This window comes from Saccopteryx bilineata, chromosome 9 (assembly GCF_036850765.1).
Source record: "Saccopteryx bilineata isolate mSacBil1 chromosome 9, mSacBil1_pri_phased_curated, whole genome shotgun sequence".
NCBI classification, from domain to species: domain Eukaryota; kingdom Metazoa; phylum Chordata; class Mammalia; order Chiroptera; family Emballonuridae; genus Saccopteryx; species Saccopteryx bilineata.
In genome coordinates this window covers 9688095-9708784 of record NC_089498.1, presented here as the reverse complement: position 1 = coordinate 9708784, position 20690 = coordinate 9688095, and the positions used below count along the sequence as shown (strand labels likewise).

Below are 20690 nucleotides of genomic sequence, written 5' to 3'. Positions count from 1 at the left end.
CTGTGGGAGAAGCTCCTGCCACTAGGGGTTCAAGTAGGTTTATCCTAGCCCTTCATTCTGTGTGACTGTGGGCTTCAGTTTTCCCCTTCTGTAAAATGAGGATAAAGCCATTTTAGACTTATGTCACAGAGGTAAGAGATGGCCAAGTTGCCTGAAGTGAAAAGCGATACTCTCAATAAACTTTCAGTGGTTCCCTAATACCAACCAGTCACGAAATAAAGCGGTATTCTAATGTCACCGGCGCCCTCTAGTGGCGACAAAAGTGACACCCACTCCAGTACCAGGTTATCTGTGTAAACCAGGATCCACCTGTGTTGAAACTAGTTAGTGGAGGTTGAGGAGAAGAAGGCTGGTTTTAAGACAAAGATAAGGTCCCTAAACAGTGTCTTCCTAGCCTCTGGGGCCACATAAAGACACGCACACATGAATCCAGCATCCCATGCAGCCTGAGGGGCTACAAAGGCAGACTTGTTCCAGGGGCCAAGCTTTGTGTTAAGACCTGGGTTTAAACCTGAGCCTGTCTCACTGTGTGGCCTCCAGCCTGCTTAACCTCTCTGTTTCCTTGTATTATAAGCAGGGATGTTAAGGGGACATGATGAATATAAAATGAGATATTGTTTATAAAGGTGCCTGAGTCGAGTCAGGAGACCTGTTTTGCCCTGCGGGTCTCTCTCTACTTGGAAAGCTCCTCCCCAAATCTTTGCTTGGTTTGCTCCAGCCTCTCACCCATCTGTCACCTCCTCGGAGGCCTTCCTTGACCACTGTCTAAACACTCTTCCTTCACCCAAAGCCCCTGCTATTAGTCTCTCCTGTCCATGCTTCCCTGTGTCCCCAGCACGGGTCATTTTATGACCACTTGTTTCCTGCTGGGTGGGGTCTGTCATCCCACCAAGATGTAAGATCCCTGAGGGCAGGGGACACCTGGCACCAGGTAGGCGCTCAGTACACACTGTTGAGTGCTGCCTGTGTGGTACACATGCCACTTGCCTGCCCATGAGCTCTCCAGAGATACACGCAGGCACGTGCGTTTGCATGTAAACAATGGGCTTTGGATGTCACCATATCAGAGACAGCTACCCACCCCACTGCCCGGGTCCCCACACCACGTAGATCCCAATACTCTCACCTTGACAACTCCCTGCTGGCTAAGGCCTGCCTCTGCAGGAGGCCCACCCAAGCCCATCCCCTGGGACGGGAAGCCTGCTTTGTGAGGTCCAGAGCAAAGCCTTGCACCTTCCCCGGAGCCGTCCCCATAGGCGTTAGGTCTCAGGCAGAACCCGAGAGGCACTTGATTCGGGACAAATGACCCAGCCTGCCTGGGAACCACCTCCTGTTGGCCGATGTACTACTACACAGGGAGCTGGACCTCCAGGGCGGGGACCCTTCATCCGTCAGGGTCCTGCCAGGGAAACAGAACGAGACGGGTATTATTTATCTACTTGTCTGTTCATTTCTTTCGAGGAATGGGCTTACCTGACTGTAGAGGCTGACCAGGCAAGTCTGACATGGCAGGGCAGGCTGGTGGGCTGGAACCCCCTGAGAAACCCCTGCGTCATGCTGCGTGGTCCACGGGCGTGACTGCTTCTTCCCCGGGAAAATCTCAGCTTTGCTCTCCAGACCTCTCAGCTCATTGGATGAGGTCCACACAGGTTATCGAGGATGCTTACCTTTATTTAAAGCCCACTGATTGTCGATTAATCACATCTGCAAATACCTGCATAGCAACACCTGGTTGTTTGGCTGGATAACCGGGGTCAGCCGAGTTGACGCGTCAAGCTAACCGCCACAGTTCACCCTTGGTCAACTCGCTACGCAGACACAGGTTCTTAACCTGCCTCCTCTCCGGACGAAGACAATAACAAAGTCATTCTTCCGTCTAAGGTGATGCAGCTATCCTGTGTCTAACCAAAAGCACGCTGACCCTTTCCTCAGGAGAGAATGCCAAGTCCTTGGGTGATGGTCACTCTTCTCCTTGAGATCCTTAACTTAAAGCCTGTCGTGTAAAGTTAACCATCATTAACTCATCTTAGGTTAAATGATAGGGAGATAAGAGAGGAAAGAAAACATTTGTATATGTAGCATACAGGTCTGTGTGTGACTGCAAACACGCACAGCCTATAAGGAAGAAATATTTATGACAATTACAGCCCTCACTTCTACAACTGGTCATCTGGTTGTTGTGGCTTTTTTACAACTACCTTCTTCCACCACCCATCCCATGCCCTCAGCAAACATCCTTTACCTGGTGGGGTGACGCAAATCTTCATTCCTGAGAAGTCTGGGCCGAGTCATCCTGCCTTAATTGGCTTGTTGTAGTTTTCCACTGACTTTAATCACAGGGTATGGTCGTGACATCTCGAGGGATTTCCTATATATCAGACATCTTCTTCATTATCTTCATTGTATAGTAGCAGTCCAATTTCCTCTTGACCATCACCCCTGCCAACAGAGTGACGCCCTTCTTTGTCTGTGGAGAAGTTCAAAGAAGCCAGGCGACAATCTTAGTTTCCAGTTCAATGGAATCATTGTTGTGTCTCTGGGTGAAATCATTTCTCCCTGTAGTGGCTTGCATTGTATTCCCCAAAATTCATGTTTTTCCAGAACCTCGGAATGCGACCTTATTTGGAAAGAAAATCTTTGCAGCTGTAAATCAAATGACCGGTGTCCTTTGAAGAAGGTCATGTGGCCCTAGCCAGTTGCTCAGTGGATAGAGCAGTGGTCCTCAAAATTTTTGAAGTCAGGGCGCATTTAAAATCCTACAAATAAGTGTAGGCGCACTATATACAAATTTCTGAGAAATATGTTATAATAATTAAGTCAAATATTAAAGACAAAAATTATAAAGTCCAAGTGTGCTTTTATGGTAATTAAATGAAATAAATACAACAAAATTAAATTTGTTCTGATATTAAAAAAAACATTTTTATGTTACATTTTTTGAGTTATGCTTTTTAGAATTCGTAAAAAAGAAGAGTTAATAAAAACGACAAAAAAGTTGTCTTTTTATATATATAGATACGTTCTCAGTAAGATTTAGTAAATTCGGCAGGTCCCAGCGTGAATGTGTTAAGTTTTTTCATTCTTGTGTTTATGAGAAACATGAGCCTGATGTGTCCTAGTGATTTCTTCAATGTTTAGGCATATATTTGATAGGTAAACTCTCATTTCCTCATCAATACATTAAAGAATTCCTCTCTTTTTACTCTTAATTGTGTTGAGGGTAGAAAATCCTAATTCACATAAATAGGATGTTGAAAATTGTAGTAAAAATGTTCAAAGCTTTTAAAGATATTACCACATATTCTTCTTTTATAGAAATCCAAAAGGCTTCAAGAGACAATTCTTTATGTTTAATCATCAATCCACAATCAGTGGATATAGCTGCCAGTTCTTCTTCTGTTAATGTTAAACCAAAATCACTTGAAGCTTCCATGAATGGGTTTCTAATCCAATCATATTGTTCGGTGTTAAGTGATGGAAAATGCTATAAATTAAATTCTGCCTGTCAGCCTTCAAGTCCTATTTTATTTACACTTAACTTTTGCTTACTTCCAGAATTGGATTTTTTAATATCATGCTTCTTTTTGAGAAATCTATCCATTTTATTTGGGTATATTTATCTAAAAATAATATAATGATGTGTTAATAATAAATATAATAATGATGTGTTAACAGAAAAAGTGGTATTTCTGTAATGAAATGGTATAATAGAGTAACTATATTTATTTTTATATCTAGGCACATGTCACGAACCAGCACAGCTAGTAATTCCAGGTCCCAACTGGGAACAGTGTGAAATTAAGAAAATACGTGGAATTAAGAAAATACAGGGTGGGGAGGGCCCTGTAATTGCTGCTGGCAAGAACAAACCACACCCAAAAAACGCATCTTACTTTATTTATAGGGCAAAGTGAGGCCATTAGCAAATCTTAACTTTACACCAAACAAAGGATAGAAGAAACTTGCCTCCAGTCTTTCCAGGGAACATGGGGGGTAGTGTAAACAATCCAGCACCACAGCTTAACAGCCTTTTGCAACCTAATCAGGCAAGTGAGGTGGGGGGTTGGGCAGACTGTCAGCTTATAGACAATTCCCCACACCTCTGTCCCCCAAAAATCTAAACTCCAAACACCCTGTTGTTTTTTTGGTCCCCAACAGGCACATATTTCTCTGGAATATCACTGGCACACCTGGAAATCTAAGGTACACCAGTGCGCCCTAGTATACACTTTGAGAACCACTGGGATAGAGTGTTGGCCTGGTGAATGGGTGTCCAGGGTTCAATTTCCAGTCAGGGCACACAGGAAAAGTGACCATCTGCTTCTTTTTTTTTTTTTTTTTTGTATTTTTCTGAAGTTGGAAATGGGGAGGCAGTCAGACAGACTCCCGCATGTGCCCGACTGGGATCCACCCGGCATGCCCACCAGGGGGCGATGCTCTGCCCATCTGGGGTGTTGCTCTCTTGCAACCAGGGCCATTCTAGCACCTGAGGCAGAGGCCATGGAGCCATCCTCAGCGCCTGGGCCAACTTTGCTCCAATGGAGCCTTGGCTGCAGGAGGGGAAGAGAGAGACAGAGAGGAAGGAGAGGGGGAGGGGTGGAGAAGCAGATCGGCGCTTCTCCTGTGTACCCTGGCCGGGAATCGAACCTGGGACTCCTACACGCCAGGCCGACGCTCTACCACTGAGCCAACCGGCCAGGGCCGTGACCATCTGCTTCTTTTTCCCTCCCTCTCCCTCTTCTCCCTCTGTTCCCCTGTCGCAACCAGTTGCTCATTGGTTCAAGCATGGCCCCGGGTGCTGAGGATAGCTTGGTTGGTCTGAGCATGTCAGTCTCGGGTGCTAAAAATAGCTCATTACTTCAGCATTGGCCCTAGATAGGGTTGCCAGGTGGATCCTGGTTGGATGCCTGCAGGAATCTGCCTCACTATCTCCCTTCCTTTCACCTAAAAGAAGAAGGAGGAGGAGGAGGAGGTCATGTGAGGACACAGGGACACAGGGAGAAGGCCATGTGAATGTGGAGGTGGAAACTGGAGTGATGTTGCTATGAACCAAGGAAGGTCCAGGATTGCTGGCGAACATCAGCACCTGGTTAAGTTTATGATACTCCAGTGCCATTCATCCAGATCCGCCTGTCCTCTGCACAGGCCAAATAGGAGAGTAAGTGGAGATGTAGGAATCCCCATCCCTGCCTGCATCTTCCAAGGTCTTCTTGGTGACATTAATCTCTGCAAGCTCTCTAGGGATGTGGTATTGCTTTTGATGGACTGTTTTCCTACATAGAGACAGTTCTAGTAACTTCCACTTGGCCTTTTCCACCATAATACCCCTCACTCTACAGGTCAGGGAACCATCGTGTCCCCTGGAGCCTCCCAGGTTAGGTAGGCGGATCTTGCATGATACATCCACTCCAACATTCCGGTCTCCCTAAGCCTTTAAATGATTTCCTCCCCAGTATGCCAAGGCAGTTCCAGCATATCCACTTCATTTAGTGTACTTTTTAGTGTCTGTCTCAGCCAACCACCAACCAAACTGTTCCAGCCATTTCTAACTCCTCAGGCTAAATCAGAAATTCCAGAAACTCTGCTTATGGGTTCCGTTTTAACATGTTCCGCCTGGTCCAATTTTCTGTTCCTTCCGCCATTCTCCCACTCCTGTCAGATGCATTCCCACCCCCACCCCCCAGGCCGTTGTCTGTGCGAACTGGGAGAACCACGGTCTCTTCTGGGGAAAAGTCCACCTCCTCGGACCTCACCCTTCAGGCCTGCTGGGACTTGAGTGGGGTTATAGAACTAGAAACAAAGACGGGTGAGGTGGGGGTGGGCTGTGAGAAGGATCACCAGTGTCCTTCAAGGTAAGTCCCCCAGGGGAGCCCATTCTGCAAGAGCTAACTTTCTTAGAAACAGGTGTCAAGGCTGCTTCTACCGACAAAGGTGACCTGCAACCTCTCCCTTGTCAGACTGTAGACACGTACGGCCTCTCATCGCCCTTTTGGCTACAGAATGAATATTTATCCCCATTGCTATGATGTAAAACGTCACTTCTAACCAAGTACCTGTATGCTATCTAGAATGGCATTTTCCTAGGCCCGGTCACCGAGAGGGGAGGCCACAGGCTAGACGACACGCCCCCTTCCGGCGCATCAGCGGAAATCCTACCTGCAGAAAACTATGAACTTGGCTAAATATGAAGTTTCCAAGTTTATGTGCCCATGAGCTTCCTCCTTTGGGGACTGGTCCTCCCACAGAACTAAGCTTAAACAACAGCAACCTGGGAAATGCACGCTTAACAAGCTGCTATGGCCTGAGCTGAAATCGGGGAGATTTTTGTTGTTGTTGTCCATTCTTAGCTATTTAATTGCTGCTTTAATAACAAAGACCCAAACCATCATTTTCTAAGTGGTCATCGTGGAATGTCGTGCACTGTGATACATTTAGTAACTGTTGCGGAAGCAGTGTCACTTGTGCGATGTCCCCCACCTGTCTGCCGAAATAGCCCTGTCAGTTGTCTGAAGGCTCTTCCCCGTCTGTCCGAGTGGGTGGCGCTCGGGTCAATCTGAAAACTGGTCAGCTGTCCGCAGGAGCGTCTTCCTGGAGCTATTTTGGGCCCGTGGAATCTGGAGTCCATTCCCCACCCCGGACATCCCAGGGAGTGAGGCCCCACTCCTTCAGAAATAGGAGAGGGGTGACCCCAAGTTGCCTGGGGCTCCAGGCTGCTTGCCAAATGGTGGTGTTCCTCCTCTGAAATGTATTAGACTTTTCCACCCAGGACTTTAGAGGGGGACTTGGCGTGGTTATGATATACGGAGCTGGGCTTTTGTGAAGGGAAGTGATTTTGTCCCGGTCACTGCTGGACGGGCAAAAGCAACGTGTACTACGCGGGACACGGACAGCTGTAGGAAGCTGATGAAGAAGGAATCTGGAGAAAGTTTTATGAGAGGTCAAGCTGAGGAAGGTTGAAATAAATTTTATCAAGTAAGTGAATTTGAGTATCAAGAGTAAGTCAACGCAAAAGTTAAGATGTTTTCTCTCTCTTAAAAGGGACTATGATCTGCTGCTGGTATCACAACATGATTTTGTGCCCAGAAAGCAAAGATGCTGAGTTTTTTCAAAATACTTTCTTATTTAATGTTATTTTAATCAGGTCTTTAATCTCTGTAATGGTAAGAAATGAGTTTTGCTAACATTAACGTAAACTTTTGTATTCGTGTTTGAATTCTTCTATTTTCACTTTGGTTAAATGGATGACTAAATATTGCTCCATAATGGCTTACGATCCTATTTCATCAAATGTCCAGACGGAAGGGGGGAGGGCGCTACGGGGAGGGGGACCAGGGAGATGTTGAGGGGAATATGGGGGAGGGGAGATGCATTCGGGGCAACACCAGAGTCTATGTAAACACAGTAAATTAAAATCAGTAAAAAAAAAAATGTCCAGACCATTTATTTTTTTAAAAAGTGCAAACCGCCCTGGCCAGGTAGCTTAGTTGGTTAGAGCATCATCCTGACAGGCCAAGGTTGTGGGCATATACAAGAATCAACCCATGAATGCATGAATAAATGGAACAGCAAATTGACATCTGTCTCTCCCTGCTTTCCTTTCTCTCTAAAATAAATAAATAAATAAATGTAAGCCTGACCAGGCAGTGGCGAGTGGATAGAACGTCGGACTGGGATGTGGAGGACTCAGGTTCAAGACCCCGGGGTTGCCAGCTTGACCACAGGCTCATCTGCTTTGAGCAAAAGCTCACCAGCTTGGACCCAAGGTCGCTGGCTCGAGTAAGGGGTTACTCGGTCTGCTGAAGGCTCACGGTCAAGGCACATATGAGAAAGCAATCAATGAACAGCTAAGGTGTCACAATGCACAACGAAAAACTAATGATTGATGCTTCTCATCTCTCCGTTCCTGTCTGTCCCTGTCTATCCCTCACTCTGACTCTCTGTCTCTGTAAAAAATAAAAATTAAAGCCTGACTTGTGGTGGCGCAGTGGATTAAGCGTCGACCTGGAAATGCTGAGGTCACCGGTTCGAAACCCTGGGCTTTCCTGGTCAAGGCACATATGGGAGTTGATGCTTCCAGCTCCTCCCCCTTCTCTCTCTCTTCTCTCTCCTTCTGTCTCTCTCTCTCCCTCTCCTCTCTAAAAATGAATAAATAAAAAATTAAAAAAAAATAAAATTAAAATTAAAAAAAAATTTTAATGTCCAAACCTTGGATATATTTTAACAACATTATATTATCGAGTCTTGACCTGGAATAATCCTAAAGTATGATATTTTGGAAGGGTCCCAGGAATGTTTTAAGAGATTTGTTCTCTTTCCTTACAAAAGAGAGATATTAAACTAATTAGGCCTAGTTGAGATATCAAAATTACACAGGAAGCCTTGTAAATAAGGAAACAATGTGTTGTATTTATAAATGCTGTAAATGTTTCAGAAATCTACGTGAAATTCTTGAAAATCTGTGATATCCTGGCATAAAAGATGTCTGTCATCAAAACTGTGGCACATGTGAAGTCCGTTCTGTTTTTGCGAAAAAGACCCCTCATTGCCAGACATTTGCCATCCTGACGTTCTTGTAACATGGCAACAGTCTGTCCCTAAATGAGAGAGATGAAGATGGATAAACAATGACTGCAAATCCAATGAATAGCGGGGTGAGGGGAACCCAAGACAGCCACCCGGGTCTTCTCGGCGCTGTGGACTTTGGGGGTTGGCAGGCCTTCACCCTCCATAGTACATTTCGGCTGGACTGCACTTCACTGCGCCGCGGGCTTCACTTTGCTGCCTCCTGAAATGAGATGCAACTTGAACTGAACTTTTCCCAAGATTGAGACTGCTTTAATGAGATAGAGAACAATCTATCAACCCAACTTCTAGAACATGAAACTTCCAGGGAAGTTTCGGAGGAGGGACCTATGGGGGCTCAGGCCAATCACCCCAAGACATGCCTCTGTGGTATGCAGACTGTTCTGAGCTAAAGGCAACTTCAGCTGCAGGATCAAGAGAAACTTCTACCCCTCCTGTAACTACCTAGAACTTGAATTAGGGGCCTTGCCCAGAATAACAGAATTGTCACCGGTAACTTCTTTTGACCTTTCCACAGGGCAGGACAAACTTCTATTTACTAAAACTCATCTGTTCTGATCCTGCAACGACCATTTGAAGCCCCAAGATGCATGACCTCATCCCTGGCTCCGTCTGTCTGCTATACCTCAATCCCCCTTTCTGTCTCCGAGTCTCACGCATGCTGGGCTCCCATACATATGGACGTATTAAGTTTGGTTATTTTCTCTACTAAAAAAATAACACCTTAGCATGAACTCTTGATGGTCACTTTCATCCATCACCAAGCACGTCAAGAATTCTGCTTTTTGGCAGGAGGAGCCCGTCTCATCTAGGACCTTGGCTTTGCTGTGACCCTTCTCTCCAGCTCCTCGGACTCCATCATTCCCGACTCACGTCATTTCTAAATGACCTCACTTCTGAAAATCTAAAACCTCCAACCCCAAGTCATTTCTTCCTTCCAGCGAATATTGCCTCCCTCGCCCGTCAGAGACCACAGCCTTCTGATAGTTCCTCTGTTCTGGACGTAGTGTCATTTGAAACTTTATGCCAGTTAACTCCTTACCTAGTTATCTTAGTTGGCTTTTTAAAACACAACTGTACATGAAACACTTTTGCATCTACCCAGCGTCGTCTTATGAATTACTCAATGAATGTTTACTCCCTGTAGTTGGGCTTCCAGTAATGATTAATTTAAATGATCACAATCATAATATAAGCTGATTTACTTTGCTAACTATAACACTGCCCGGGCCTTTAGCATTCTACCTGGGACATGATTCACATGAAAAATACAGTCCTTTGCTCTTAAGAGTATTCTCAAAATTAACAAAGAATGGATTAAAATCACAAGACTAAGTTAAGTTCAGCTTACAAAAGTACATTTACGCAGGTAAAACTTGTTCAGAATTGCTAAGAGGGAAAATAATTAATGCCACTAAACTTCAATGTGGGGACTTTAACTTTGATGGGTTACTGTGTAAGCTGGGACTATTTAAGTCAGGAAATGTGGACAAACGCAAGTATATTTTTGGTAAATTAAAACCTTCACCCTGGCTGGTTGGCTGTTAGTGTCAGCCCGGCATGTGGACATTCTGGGTTTGATTCCCAGTCAGGGCACACAGGAGAAGCAACCACCTGCTTCTCTACCCCTCCCCTTCTCGCTTTTCTCTCTCTCTCTTCTCCTCCTGCAGCCATGGCTCAACTGGAGAGTTGGCCTCCAGTACTGAGGATGGCTGTGGCCTCTGCCTCAGGTGCTAAGAAAGAGCTCGGTTGCTGAGCAACAGAACAACGCCCCAGGTGGGCAGAGCACCTTCTGCACTTGCCCGGTGAATGTCTGCCTCCCCTCCTCCCACTTAATAAAAAATATTTCATGGCCTTACCTTATCATTCTTCATTAGTACCAACAGTCCTTTTATAAAAAGAAGCAAAACGTTCAGATTACTTAAAAAGGAGCACCTCGACTGTGGACCACCCGGTGACAAACACAGAGTGAAGTGCTCAGTCTCTGCCAGGATCATTCATAGCAAAACTTTATTGAACAAAAAACCCAGCAGAAGTTTCCACCTCTGCAAAGTCCCCTGTGGTTTAAAGTAAAGCAGTGCATTTTAAAAAGCAATTATACAGAAGTCTTTCCTAGAAAAGTCCTGCTAAAACATGTCTAGCAATTTCATTGATTATATAAAGTAGTACACTTAGTGTAATTGAAACATTCCAACAGGAATCAGATTGTACCAGCAGAACCACTTCTGCCTCTAGGTCATCTATGTACACACATGCAGACACACACGTCTGGGAAAGTTCCTCAGGCATAAACATGCGACGCTAATGCCTTCTACTTACAATGCCTAGTAAAACTACGTACGGTATATATTAAAGCTCTTCAGAATAAAGACATGAGAAGCCTTGGGCATATTTTTTGCTCATCAATTTGTATCCCGGCTTCACGTCTGTCTTTCTGCTTTTGCTTGATTACAAAAGCATCCTCCGTGTGGGTTCTTTTACGAATTCTGTGCCATTGCCATGTCCAGGTGAGGAAATGTCGCTGGAGCTGAACGATCCAGTCCACAGCTGTCGGAGCCCCCGCGGCCGAGAGCAAACAGCGTCAGTTTGCTATGGCGGGGGGGCCTTCTGGAAGAAGAGAGGCAAAGAAGGTCTTGAAGACGAGCCAGGCTGTGCTCATGAACGAAGGGCTGGTCCGCTCGCCAGCCAGCACGTCCCTGTCTGGAGGGAGGTGGTCAGGGTCTTCGATTTCAGGATCAGGGCCTTCCTACAGGTAATAAGACACAATGAGGAAACAGGACCTGTGATCAACACTAAGTCATGATGGGCAACTGGCCCGGGTGTCACACACAAAGCTACCAGGCCTCCATGGCACAACTGTGCAGTGACATCCTCACAGTTCTGAATGTTCCCAGCAGCAGGTATCACAGCAAACAAAGTAACTAGATCTTCAACTAGTATTCAACAAGAAATTGAGTTAACCTCTTAATTAAATATGGATACTCTTCTAATTCTGGCAATGTTGTGAATTCAAAAACTAAAAATGGAAACCCAGGATTCTAAAAACAGATACTACGGCGCCAATTTATATTATCAAAGAATTATTCTTTGGGATTAGGCATTCAACTGCCTTATAAAAATTCTATTTGTGTGTGTTCTTTTCCAGAAAATCTACTCTGTGACATGCTTGTGCTCTTCATCCTTAACTAGAATAACTATCCATTCTATTACACCAAGTTTTCATGGTAGAACACACTGTCAGACCCCTGAACACTCAAAACAGTGAGCTTAAAAAAATTATTTAAATATGCCAAAATGCAAATTGCCGTATGACAAAATACATATTTGATAGATGCTATGACATTTAATGTTTTTTAAAAAAGCTGCTGTTCTAAGACTAAATTGGGAAAAAGAATCTTGAAAACAGCCTAATAAAATGGTAAACCACGACACTGGCTGTTCGGAAGGTAAGGTTTGAGAGCCCGGCATCTCACGTCAAGTCTGCCAGGCTGCTCCAGAGGCTCCATACCTGTAAGTTATTGTTCGGGTCCTGGTTTACAGCTTCCTGAAGAGGACCATCATTCGGGAGGTTCTGAACTGGCCTCTGTCTAAACGGGAACCACCCAATGTGATGCCTTCAGAGGAAGCACACAGAAGTCCACTTTAGCTAACATCACAGTGGGAGTTCCTCAAAGATTCAAGGGTCTTCTCATCAGGTAAACCCGCCCTCCTCACTCCCCTCCTCCAATCAGAGCAGTGCCCCAGTTTGAAGCTCAGCCAGGCAGGCCAATCTGCAGAGACAGCTGACCACATCATCCCTTAGACGTTCTCACTGGCCTATTAGGTTCTTAAAGGCGGGGCCATGTTTATCCACTACTGTATACCCAGCAACACCAACAGTGCCTGGCATGTAGTACATGTTCAGTAAGTATGATCTGTAGTAAGGGAAGAAAAGGAAAGGGAATCCCCTGCTTACAGGTACATAACCACGGTGGCCCCCATGACCATGAGGAATCTGCTTAGGGAGGAGTAGAAGTAGAGGATGCTGAGGAAAACGGAGAACGTAGCTGCTGAATAGGTCCAGTCCAACCAATCGCGATTTATCTCATCATCTTCTTCCACCATTGGTCCACCCTGTGCATTCATCCGCAAGTTTTGATTGGCCCCGGGATTAACCACTACTTGAGGGGCAGCATTCTGATTGGCCGGCTGGTTTTCAGCTGGAAACTGGTTGTGAATTGGGGCTGGAGCAGGTGTGGAGACCACGGGTATCTCTTGAGCACTTGGTGAGGGAACAAAGGTCCCCGATGCAGCAGTGGCCGCTAAACTAAAACAGAAATGACAGAGGCAGAAACTATTGAGAGCAAAGCACCGTGAAGACTGTGGTTCTCATCACTTCATTCAGGCAAACTATGAAAGTATGATGCCATAGCAATTTAAAATTTTCACAAAATTAAAAATACAGCCCTGGGCCTTAGCTGGTTGGCTCAGCGGTAGAGCGTCGGCCTGGTGAGCAGGAGTCCCGGGTTCGATTCCTGGCCAGGGCACACAGGAGAAGCGCCCATCTGCTTCTCCACCCCTCTCCCTCTCCTTCCTCTCTCTCTCTTCCCTTCCCGCAGCCGAGGCTCCATTGGAGCAAAGATGGCCTGGGCGCTGGGGATGGCTCCTTGGCCTCTGCCCCAGGCGCTAGAGTGGCTCTGGATGCAACAGAGCAACACCCCAGAGGGGCAGAGCATCGCCCCCTGGTGGGCATGCCAGGTGGATCCCGGTCAGGTGTATGCGGGAGTCTGTCTGACTGCCTCCCCGTTTCCAGCTTCGGAAAAATAAAAACAAACAAAAAAACCAAAAATACAGCCCTGGCCAGTTGGCTCAGTGGTAGAGCGTTGGCCCAGCATGTGGACGTCCGGGTTCTTCCCAGGGCACACAGGAGAAGCACCCATTTGCTTCTCCACCCCTTCCTCTCTCACTTCTCTCTCTCTCCCTCTCTTCTTGTCCCACAGCCATGGCTCAATTGGAGCAAGCTGGCCCCAGGCATTGAGGATGGCTCCATGGCCTCGGCCTCAGGCACTAAGAATGGCTCAGTTGCTGAGCTATGGAGCATTGCCCCAGATGGGCAGAGCATCACCCTATAGGGGGCTTGCCAGGTGGATCCCAGTATGGGCGTACACAGGAGTCTGCCTCTGCCTCCCCTCCTCTCACTGAATTAAAAATAAATAAAAATACCACAGACTGAAAAAGAAGTAACATATTCTGTGCTTCGGAATGATGCTCCAACCAACCAAGCTAACTGGATAGGTAACGCAGAAGGGGCTTCTCTCCGTTCCCGGGGGCCCCAGCCACCCCCCAACCCCCACGTAGCAGGGCAGGACTCACTACTGCATGTAGTACTGCCGTGCGTAGATCTGCTGGAACCAGGACAGCTGCAGCCACCCGTAGGTCGTGTAGCCCGAGAAGCCAGGCCCCAGGCCTTGGAATGCCAACTGGGCAGCGTCAGGCCTAGGAGGAGAGATGGTTTTAAAAGCACATTACTAGCTGGTTTAGTACAAAGAATGAAAAACTGTGTTTAAATGACAATCAGGAATTCCAAGCAAGAGACTGCAGAACGGACATTATGACGGTTGCACGCAGATGACCGTGTAGCTTGAGCACAGGAAGTGCTGGCTGAAGAAGCCCCTGCTGTGGTCCAGACCCCTTAGAACACAAGAGCCCGTACCCAGCCCTGGGTTCTCATCGTGCCACCACGATGACGTACAGACAAGCTGGACCAGCTCAGGCAAAGTGGATTCTCGCCCCATTTACAACTCACTGCAGGTCTAAAGGCCCTGTTCATCCTGTGGAAAGTAGCTCTAAAAGCCATTCTCCCCAAAGCCTTTTCTGAAGGAAACTTCCCGCCTCCCAATACCCACTCCTCGGTCACCCTGGAGCGAGCTGCATCTGCCCAGGGAGCAGTGCCGTGTGCTGGGCTGTTACCCTACTGGGTCCCCAACAGCCTGTGGGGAGGGAGTCCTCCCATTTTACAGAAGGGAGTCCCAAGCGCAGCCCAGGGAAGACAGGAGATTTACTTGCACAAGGTCGACAAGCTAGTAAGTGAAGTAGTAGGGCTGGATTTCAGAGCTGTCCGACACCAAACATACTCATCTTGCTATCATGCGACACAGCCTTAACCCGCCTAGGACAGGGCGTGCAGGTCACTGGTGGCTCTGTGAGCCACGTCCCAGCGAACTCCACTTCACAAAATGGGAACGAATAGAACTGTGGGAAGATCAGGAGCTGGCCAACGCATCTCCTTAAACAGAGTGGTACGCACTGGCTTCTCAATAAATATTTGTTAAATGAAATCAAGTTTTATTACTGTGAGATGCACAGTAGTCAGACACGGGCCTCGGTTCTCCAGTTGTGCAGCCAGAATAAGGGAAGCGGTTTGAAGCGTTTCTACGCAGTAACAAAGCCAGTTTACGTGCTGACAGTCTTTCCACCCAATTTCACACCCAGAGCATTTCTCAGATAGCATTCCGACACAAGCAGGTCTTGGTGTGATGCTGGTTTTGATCATTTAAAACAATTACAGGGTCTGAAAAGGGGAGGATAACCCAGTGCTTCTGTCGGGTCTGATGACAGCGGCATGGCGGACACGCAGAGGACAGAGAGTGTCGCAGTCACGCGCTGGGTCCGCGGGGTGAAATGACATGTCTGGGAGTTTCTTTTAAATCTTCAGAAAAAATAAGGGAGCGGGGAATAGGTGAAGAGTATGGCGATGCTCTGATCATCACTGGGCCTGGGCGGTGGGCACGCGGTGATTCGTTATATAGTTCCCTATACTTTTTGTCTGCATTTGAAATTTCCATTAACTAAAAAACACCAAAAAAACTCCTCGTTCCTCAAAAACCTGGCTTGATCAATAATCATGTATTACAAAATACTAAGAAAATGAGGGCAGGGGACTTGGGGAGCTACAAAATTTCAACCTGTTGTGGACACACTGTTTTTCCCATGGGCACTGTGATGATAAGGCATTCCAAGAGCTGTGAGGTCCAAAGGGCAGTGTTGCATCACCTCTGGCCTTTGCTCTAGAGGGAAAAGCTCGAACAGCTCTACAGAAAACGGCCTTTTGTCCTGGCCCCACCAACACAGGCCTTGGCAGGCTACTTCTCAAAACAGTTGCTTCCCTTCTCACCCGAGGTTACGACAAACTGCTCAGCAGGACAGCTGCGCGTGCTTACAGCAGCTGCTCTCTCTGCCGCAGCACTAACCTCCTCCCGTGAGGTCAGCACATGCAAAAAGCACGCCCCTGCAGCAGGGATATGCCTTTCAGTACGTGTGTCTCCACTGTCTACGTGTTCCTACAGGGCTGTGCAACGAGAAAAGTTAAATGCACAAAGATCTCACAGTGAAACCCTGATAAAGCAACACTCCGTACATGCTGAAGTTCTATGACTACTGAGCATAAACACACCTTATTTTTAAATTGACGTGAATGATGTGTCCACGTGGAATAAACCCGGGCCTTGATGTAACACTCACCTCGAGATGTTCTCCCATCCAGAGGGAGACAGGTTCCGAAGAGCCTCCCTTGGCCTTAAACCATCACTTGAGGAATCCCCAGGATACTGTCCCTGATTAAGACCCGCAGGCTGCTCTGTGGATTCAGCAACCTAAATTAAATAAGTGTAATGTGAACTCGAGAACAAAGGGTCTGATGCAACTGGCTGAAATCAAGCTCAGGGAGTTCTTTTGCTGTGAATGGCATGGGTCCCCCACCCCAACCTCTAAACGTGACACAATTAAATAGATACAGTGTTACAATGTAACATGGCAAAAAAAAAACACAACTTGCCCTGGCCGGTTGGCTCAGTGGTAGAGCGTCAGCCTGGCGTGCAGAGGTCCCGGGTTCGATTCCCGGCCAGGGCACACAGGAGAAGCACCCATCTGCTTCTCCACCCCTCCCCCTCTCCTTCCTCTCTGTCTCTCTCTTCCCCTCCCGCAGCCAAGGCTCCATTGGAGCAAAAATGGCCCGGGCGCTGGGGATGGCTCCTTGGTCTCTGCCCCAGGTGCTAGAGTGGCTCTGGTCACAACAGAGCAATGCCCTGGAGGGGCAGAGCATCGCCCCCTGGTGGGCGTGCCGGGTGGATCCCAGTCCAGCACATGCGAGAGTCTGTCTGACTGTCTCTCCCCGTTTCTAGCTTCAGAAAAATACAAAAAACAAACAAACAAACAAAAAAAACAACTTGAAAGCTTCCGGGAAATGCTCTGTATATCTTATGGCTACCTTTACTACATCAAGAAATTAAATCTGACCAACAAGATTTATAAATACAACCCAGCCAGCAACCTATGCTACATTCAAACAATGTTTTGGGAAACACAGATATAATGCCAATTTAAAGCATGTCACCACATTTATTGATACTATATATTTCAATCAATACTGTGAAATGAAAAACAAGATTCTGACCGTCAAACATAGGTCTTTGAAGATCATTTGATAAAGGCTGGCCTTTTCCTATCCAACTAACAAAATAAATAATCATGATGAAAATTTCCAAAGAAAACATACTCATTTTTACTCTTTATAAAAATGAATAATTCCTTAGAAGAAACTTTTGTGCTCAAGTCAATAAAAACTCATTTTAGAGTGCCTTGTTGTTTGGTGATCTGCATGCGCAGCCACGGTAGGTCAATCATACCCCAGCCGACGGGATGACCCGTCTTTTCCACTCCAACAATAACGGAACTGTCTGCTACTGTTACAGTACACTCTCACTGTACTGATAACAGTTTCTAATTCCTAATTCTCACTGGGGAAGAAACAAAATATGACCATGGAAAAAGGCCATAAAATCTCTTAAGAGTTTTGTCCAACTTCCTTTCTTCCTACCTAGAGAGTCTGAATGACACAGGGTATTAAACTCATGACAAAGCCGACATACCTTTGTGCTGTTTTCTGGCATTTCTGAAGGACTCTTCACATTGCACACCAGATGCAGAACATGCCGGGGCTCCTGCTACAAGTAATACGGAGGGACTTTAGGACCTGAATTCAACGTGGTTAAGAACTTAAAGACATTCAAAGTTAATATGTAAATGCGTACCTTTGGAAGCAAGTCCCTGAGACACTGGTTATCCAACAACAGCTTCCCAGAATAAATTAACCTCTGGTCCTCCGGATGCTTATCATGGAAAGAGAGAGTAAGAGAGTCAGCATTTAACCCCCACAAGTCCCTGAACACAAAAGACCCTGTTTTATACAAATAATTTAAAGATGTGGTTTTTCTTCCCCCAGCATCACAGGAAAACATTTCTTCAAAAGCCCAACCATGCATAAAATTTTTATTTGGAAAGTGCTTAAGTTTAAGGTGGTCTCTAACACATAAATAAAACCTACAGGATCCTACTTAACTTTCAGGAAAATTGCTTTCTGCCGCTAAAAACACACATTTGATTTGGGGCTCCTAGAGAAACTAACTTCAAAATTTGTGTTTAGTTTCAGAAAAAATTCAAAGTACTCCTGAGGTCAGCCTTCACCAAACCACCAGGCACTGCCCCAAAATAACATGAAGCAATTCTAAACTTAAGCCTGCGAAGAGACATTTCCCAACATATAAATGCAGTCACAGTGGAGATGGTGTGTGGCCAACCCTGTGAGATTTAGCATCCTTGTTTTAAGGGGAAAAGTCTGAAATTGACTTGTCCAAGGTCACTACCTGCTAGAGTTCACATTCCAACCCCTCTTCTCCACTGCAGTGATTTTAAAACCACAGGGACTCCACACCACTTCGATACAAATCTCACTTTTTAAATCTATCTTTATTCGTTTCTATTTTGTTTGGTTTATTTTATTCTTTGGATTCTGCATAATTCCTTTAAAAACTATACTTAAAAATAATGGCCTCAAATGCGCAAGTCAGTACACCAACCTGTCAACCTACTCTTATCAGAATAACTAAGTACACCAAACTGGGAGTAAAGCTGCCCCTGCCAAGTAGCCCGAGATTAGAAAGCAAGCAGTTTAAAACAAACAAAACCACCTCGTCTATTACCTGCATGAATCCAAACATTTACAGCTGCGCAACAAAAACCAACTACAGAGCTATTCTGGATGCCATGTTCACAAACATTTGCACTGACTAACTGTATCGGTAAATACTATGCACATAATTTTGTAAAACGCTATTGCACAGGTGGGTCCTGCATTAGGAGAAAAAGTTCCACATTGAAGAAGGTTTGAAAACCACAGCTGCCTGTCATTTAAATGTCTTTCCCTATTGACAAACTAAATTGAGGCTCGGTGTTTTTACCCAGAAGGCTGATTCGATTTTTTTTAAAGTTTAATATGTTAAGCAAACAACTATTACAAAGCAAGACTCCTTATATTTAAAAAAAAAAAAGTGTACTCTCCTGCCATAATTTTTAAAGCCAAATTTATATTATCTGGGAGACCTTTCGTTTATAACTTTTGGGTCTTCAGACTTAATAGGAGTGATGTTTCTCACCCAAGGAAGCCCTTCGGAAAGCGCCCCTCCAAAACATTGCCTCGTACAAAGGATGCAACTGGAGACTGCACCTGCCTCGCCAATTTGTGTACCTAATAGCCATTCTCACAGCAACACAGCCAGCCCTCTCCTTTCTTGGAAGCAGCTATGAAACTGCAGAGCCGCAAATAAATAAATAAGCAAGCAAATTTCAAAAGAACAACTCAGAAGGAAAGCTCACTTCTACATGGGATACTGAGCAAACATGGAACAAAACAACCGGCCCCATGAGCTAGTACACGCTGCAACTCTTCAGATAAGAAGGAACAATTTCACAATCTTTTCCCGCCCTGATGCCCTCTCCTGTTCGATGGAGAATTACACTAGGCGGTAGAGAACACTGCTGACACTTACATAATACTGGAGTGGAAAGTAAATACAGGAAGGTCCAGCTCAATCACGTGGGAGGGAGGGCGGTGATAGAGGGTGATATTGACAGACGGGTCAACCAAAACAAAGCAAGGAAGTCTCCGTAATTGAAAGACCCAAGTCGTAAAACTCAGACCCAAGAAGGCTCCTTCCGCCTGCGTGGCTCCCAAATCACTCTTTACCAGAAAGTACACCAGTTCCTCCCCGGGACTAAGAAAAGGCTGGCAGAGTGGAGCGTGGCAGGGAGGGACCCACGGCGGAAGGTAGACAGGGAGGGGAAGGGTCACGTCTTGCTCTTGGGTGTGGGACCTTAAGTACACACACTGCCTGGCGAGCACCGTGTCTCTCCAGCCAGTGGCCCGGCGTTGGCACCTGCGCTCTCCTCCCCGCAAGGAGACGCTAACTATATTCAGAAAACTCGTTCTGCAGCATTGATGTTTTCTTGGTTCTATCCATTGGATGCGATCTTAATGAGGAACACTGGGTCGCCCTGTCGTTTCGGGGGAAACTGAGGCTCGCAGGGTGAACTGATTCACCCAAGGTCAAACTGCTGTTTCAGCGGCTTGGCTAAGGCTGGAAACCGGACCTAGGGGGCCGGAGGACGGGGTCTGGGGAAGCGGGGCAGAGGGATGACAGCCGTGGGGACTGGGCGACATGCGAGGAGAGGGGACAGGGAAGGCTGCCCGTCAGCAAGGTGGGGCGATGGAGACCTAGGACGCGGAAGTGACAGCCACTGGGCTAGGAGTGGGGACGCCTCCGGAGGCAGAGGCAGGGGCAGGGAAGGGGAGACCACAGCCCTGGGGGAGGGGAGCTGAGCACCCAGGATCGGGGGAAGGCAGCGAAGGGAGAAACTGCAGGGAAATGAGAGGCGTACGTGGCATCCCCAGGGGGACACCAGGAGGGCTGGGCGGATGACAGCGGGGCGCGGGAAGCGCTGGCCGCGGGAGTCGGGGGCCCCACTCACCGGGCGCTCGGGGTAGACGCGGCTCAGGTGGGCCTTGAGGCGGCCCACGCTCCAGCTGCGGTCGCCGCTCAGCTCCAAGTCGCGGTGGCGCTGGTTGGGGCTCTTCACCAGCAGCGTGACGGGCTCCGGCTCGGGCTCGACCTCCATGTCGGCTGCGCCGTGGGCTCACTGCGCTCCGAGATGCCAGGCAGGCGGCGTCGCAGCCGCCCGCAAGTTCCGCAACGACCGTTCGCGTCTCCTGGGCCCGCGCCCCCGCCCCTCGGGCC

The 20690-nt window shown here is 47.0% G+C and overlaps 1 protein-coding gene across 3 annotated transcripts; it reads right to left on the bottom strand.

The window, feature by feature from the left end:
• Positions 1-10571: 10571 nt before the first annotated feature.
• On the bottom strand, positions 10572-20690 carry HERPUD1 (homocysteine inducible ER protein with ubiquitin like domain 1). 3 transcript variants are annotated; one of them, XM_066242273.1, is made up of 8 exons: positions 20425-20688; positions 17652-17729; positions 17490-17561; positions 16084-16214; positions 13936-14058; positions 12539-12889; positions 12092-12197; positions 10572-11329 (listed from the first exon to the last, which is right to left on the bottom strand). In XM_066242273.1, the coding sequence occupies exons 1-8, from the start codon at positions 20569-20571 to the stop codon at positions 11165-11167; spliced, it is 1173 nt and encodes a 390-aa protein (XP_066098370.1). In that variant the 5' UTR covers positions 20572-20688; the 3' UTR covers positions 10572-11164. The 3 variants fall into 3 exon arrangements, with proteins under 3 accessions (XP_066098370.1, XP_066098369.1, XP_066098371.1); XM_066242272.1 differs by having other exon boundaries at positions 17490-17564; positions 20425-20687; XM_066242274.1 differs by lacking the exon at positions 10572-11329 and having other exon boundaries at positions 12696-12889; positions 17490-17564; positions 20425-20690.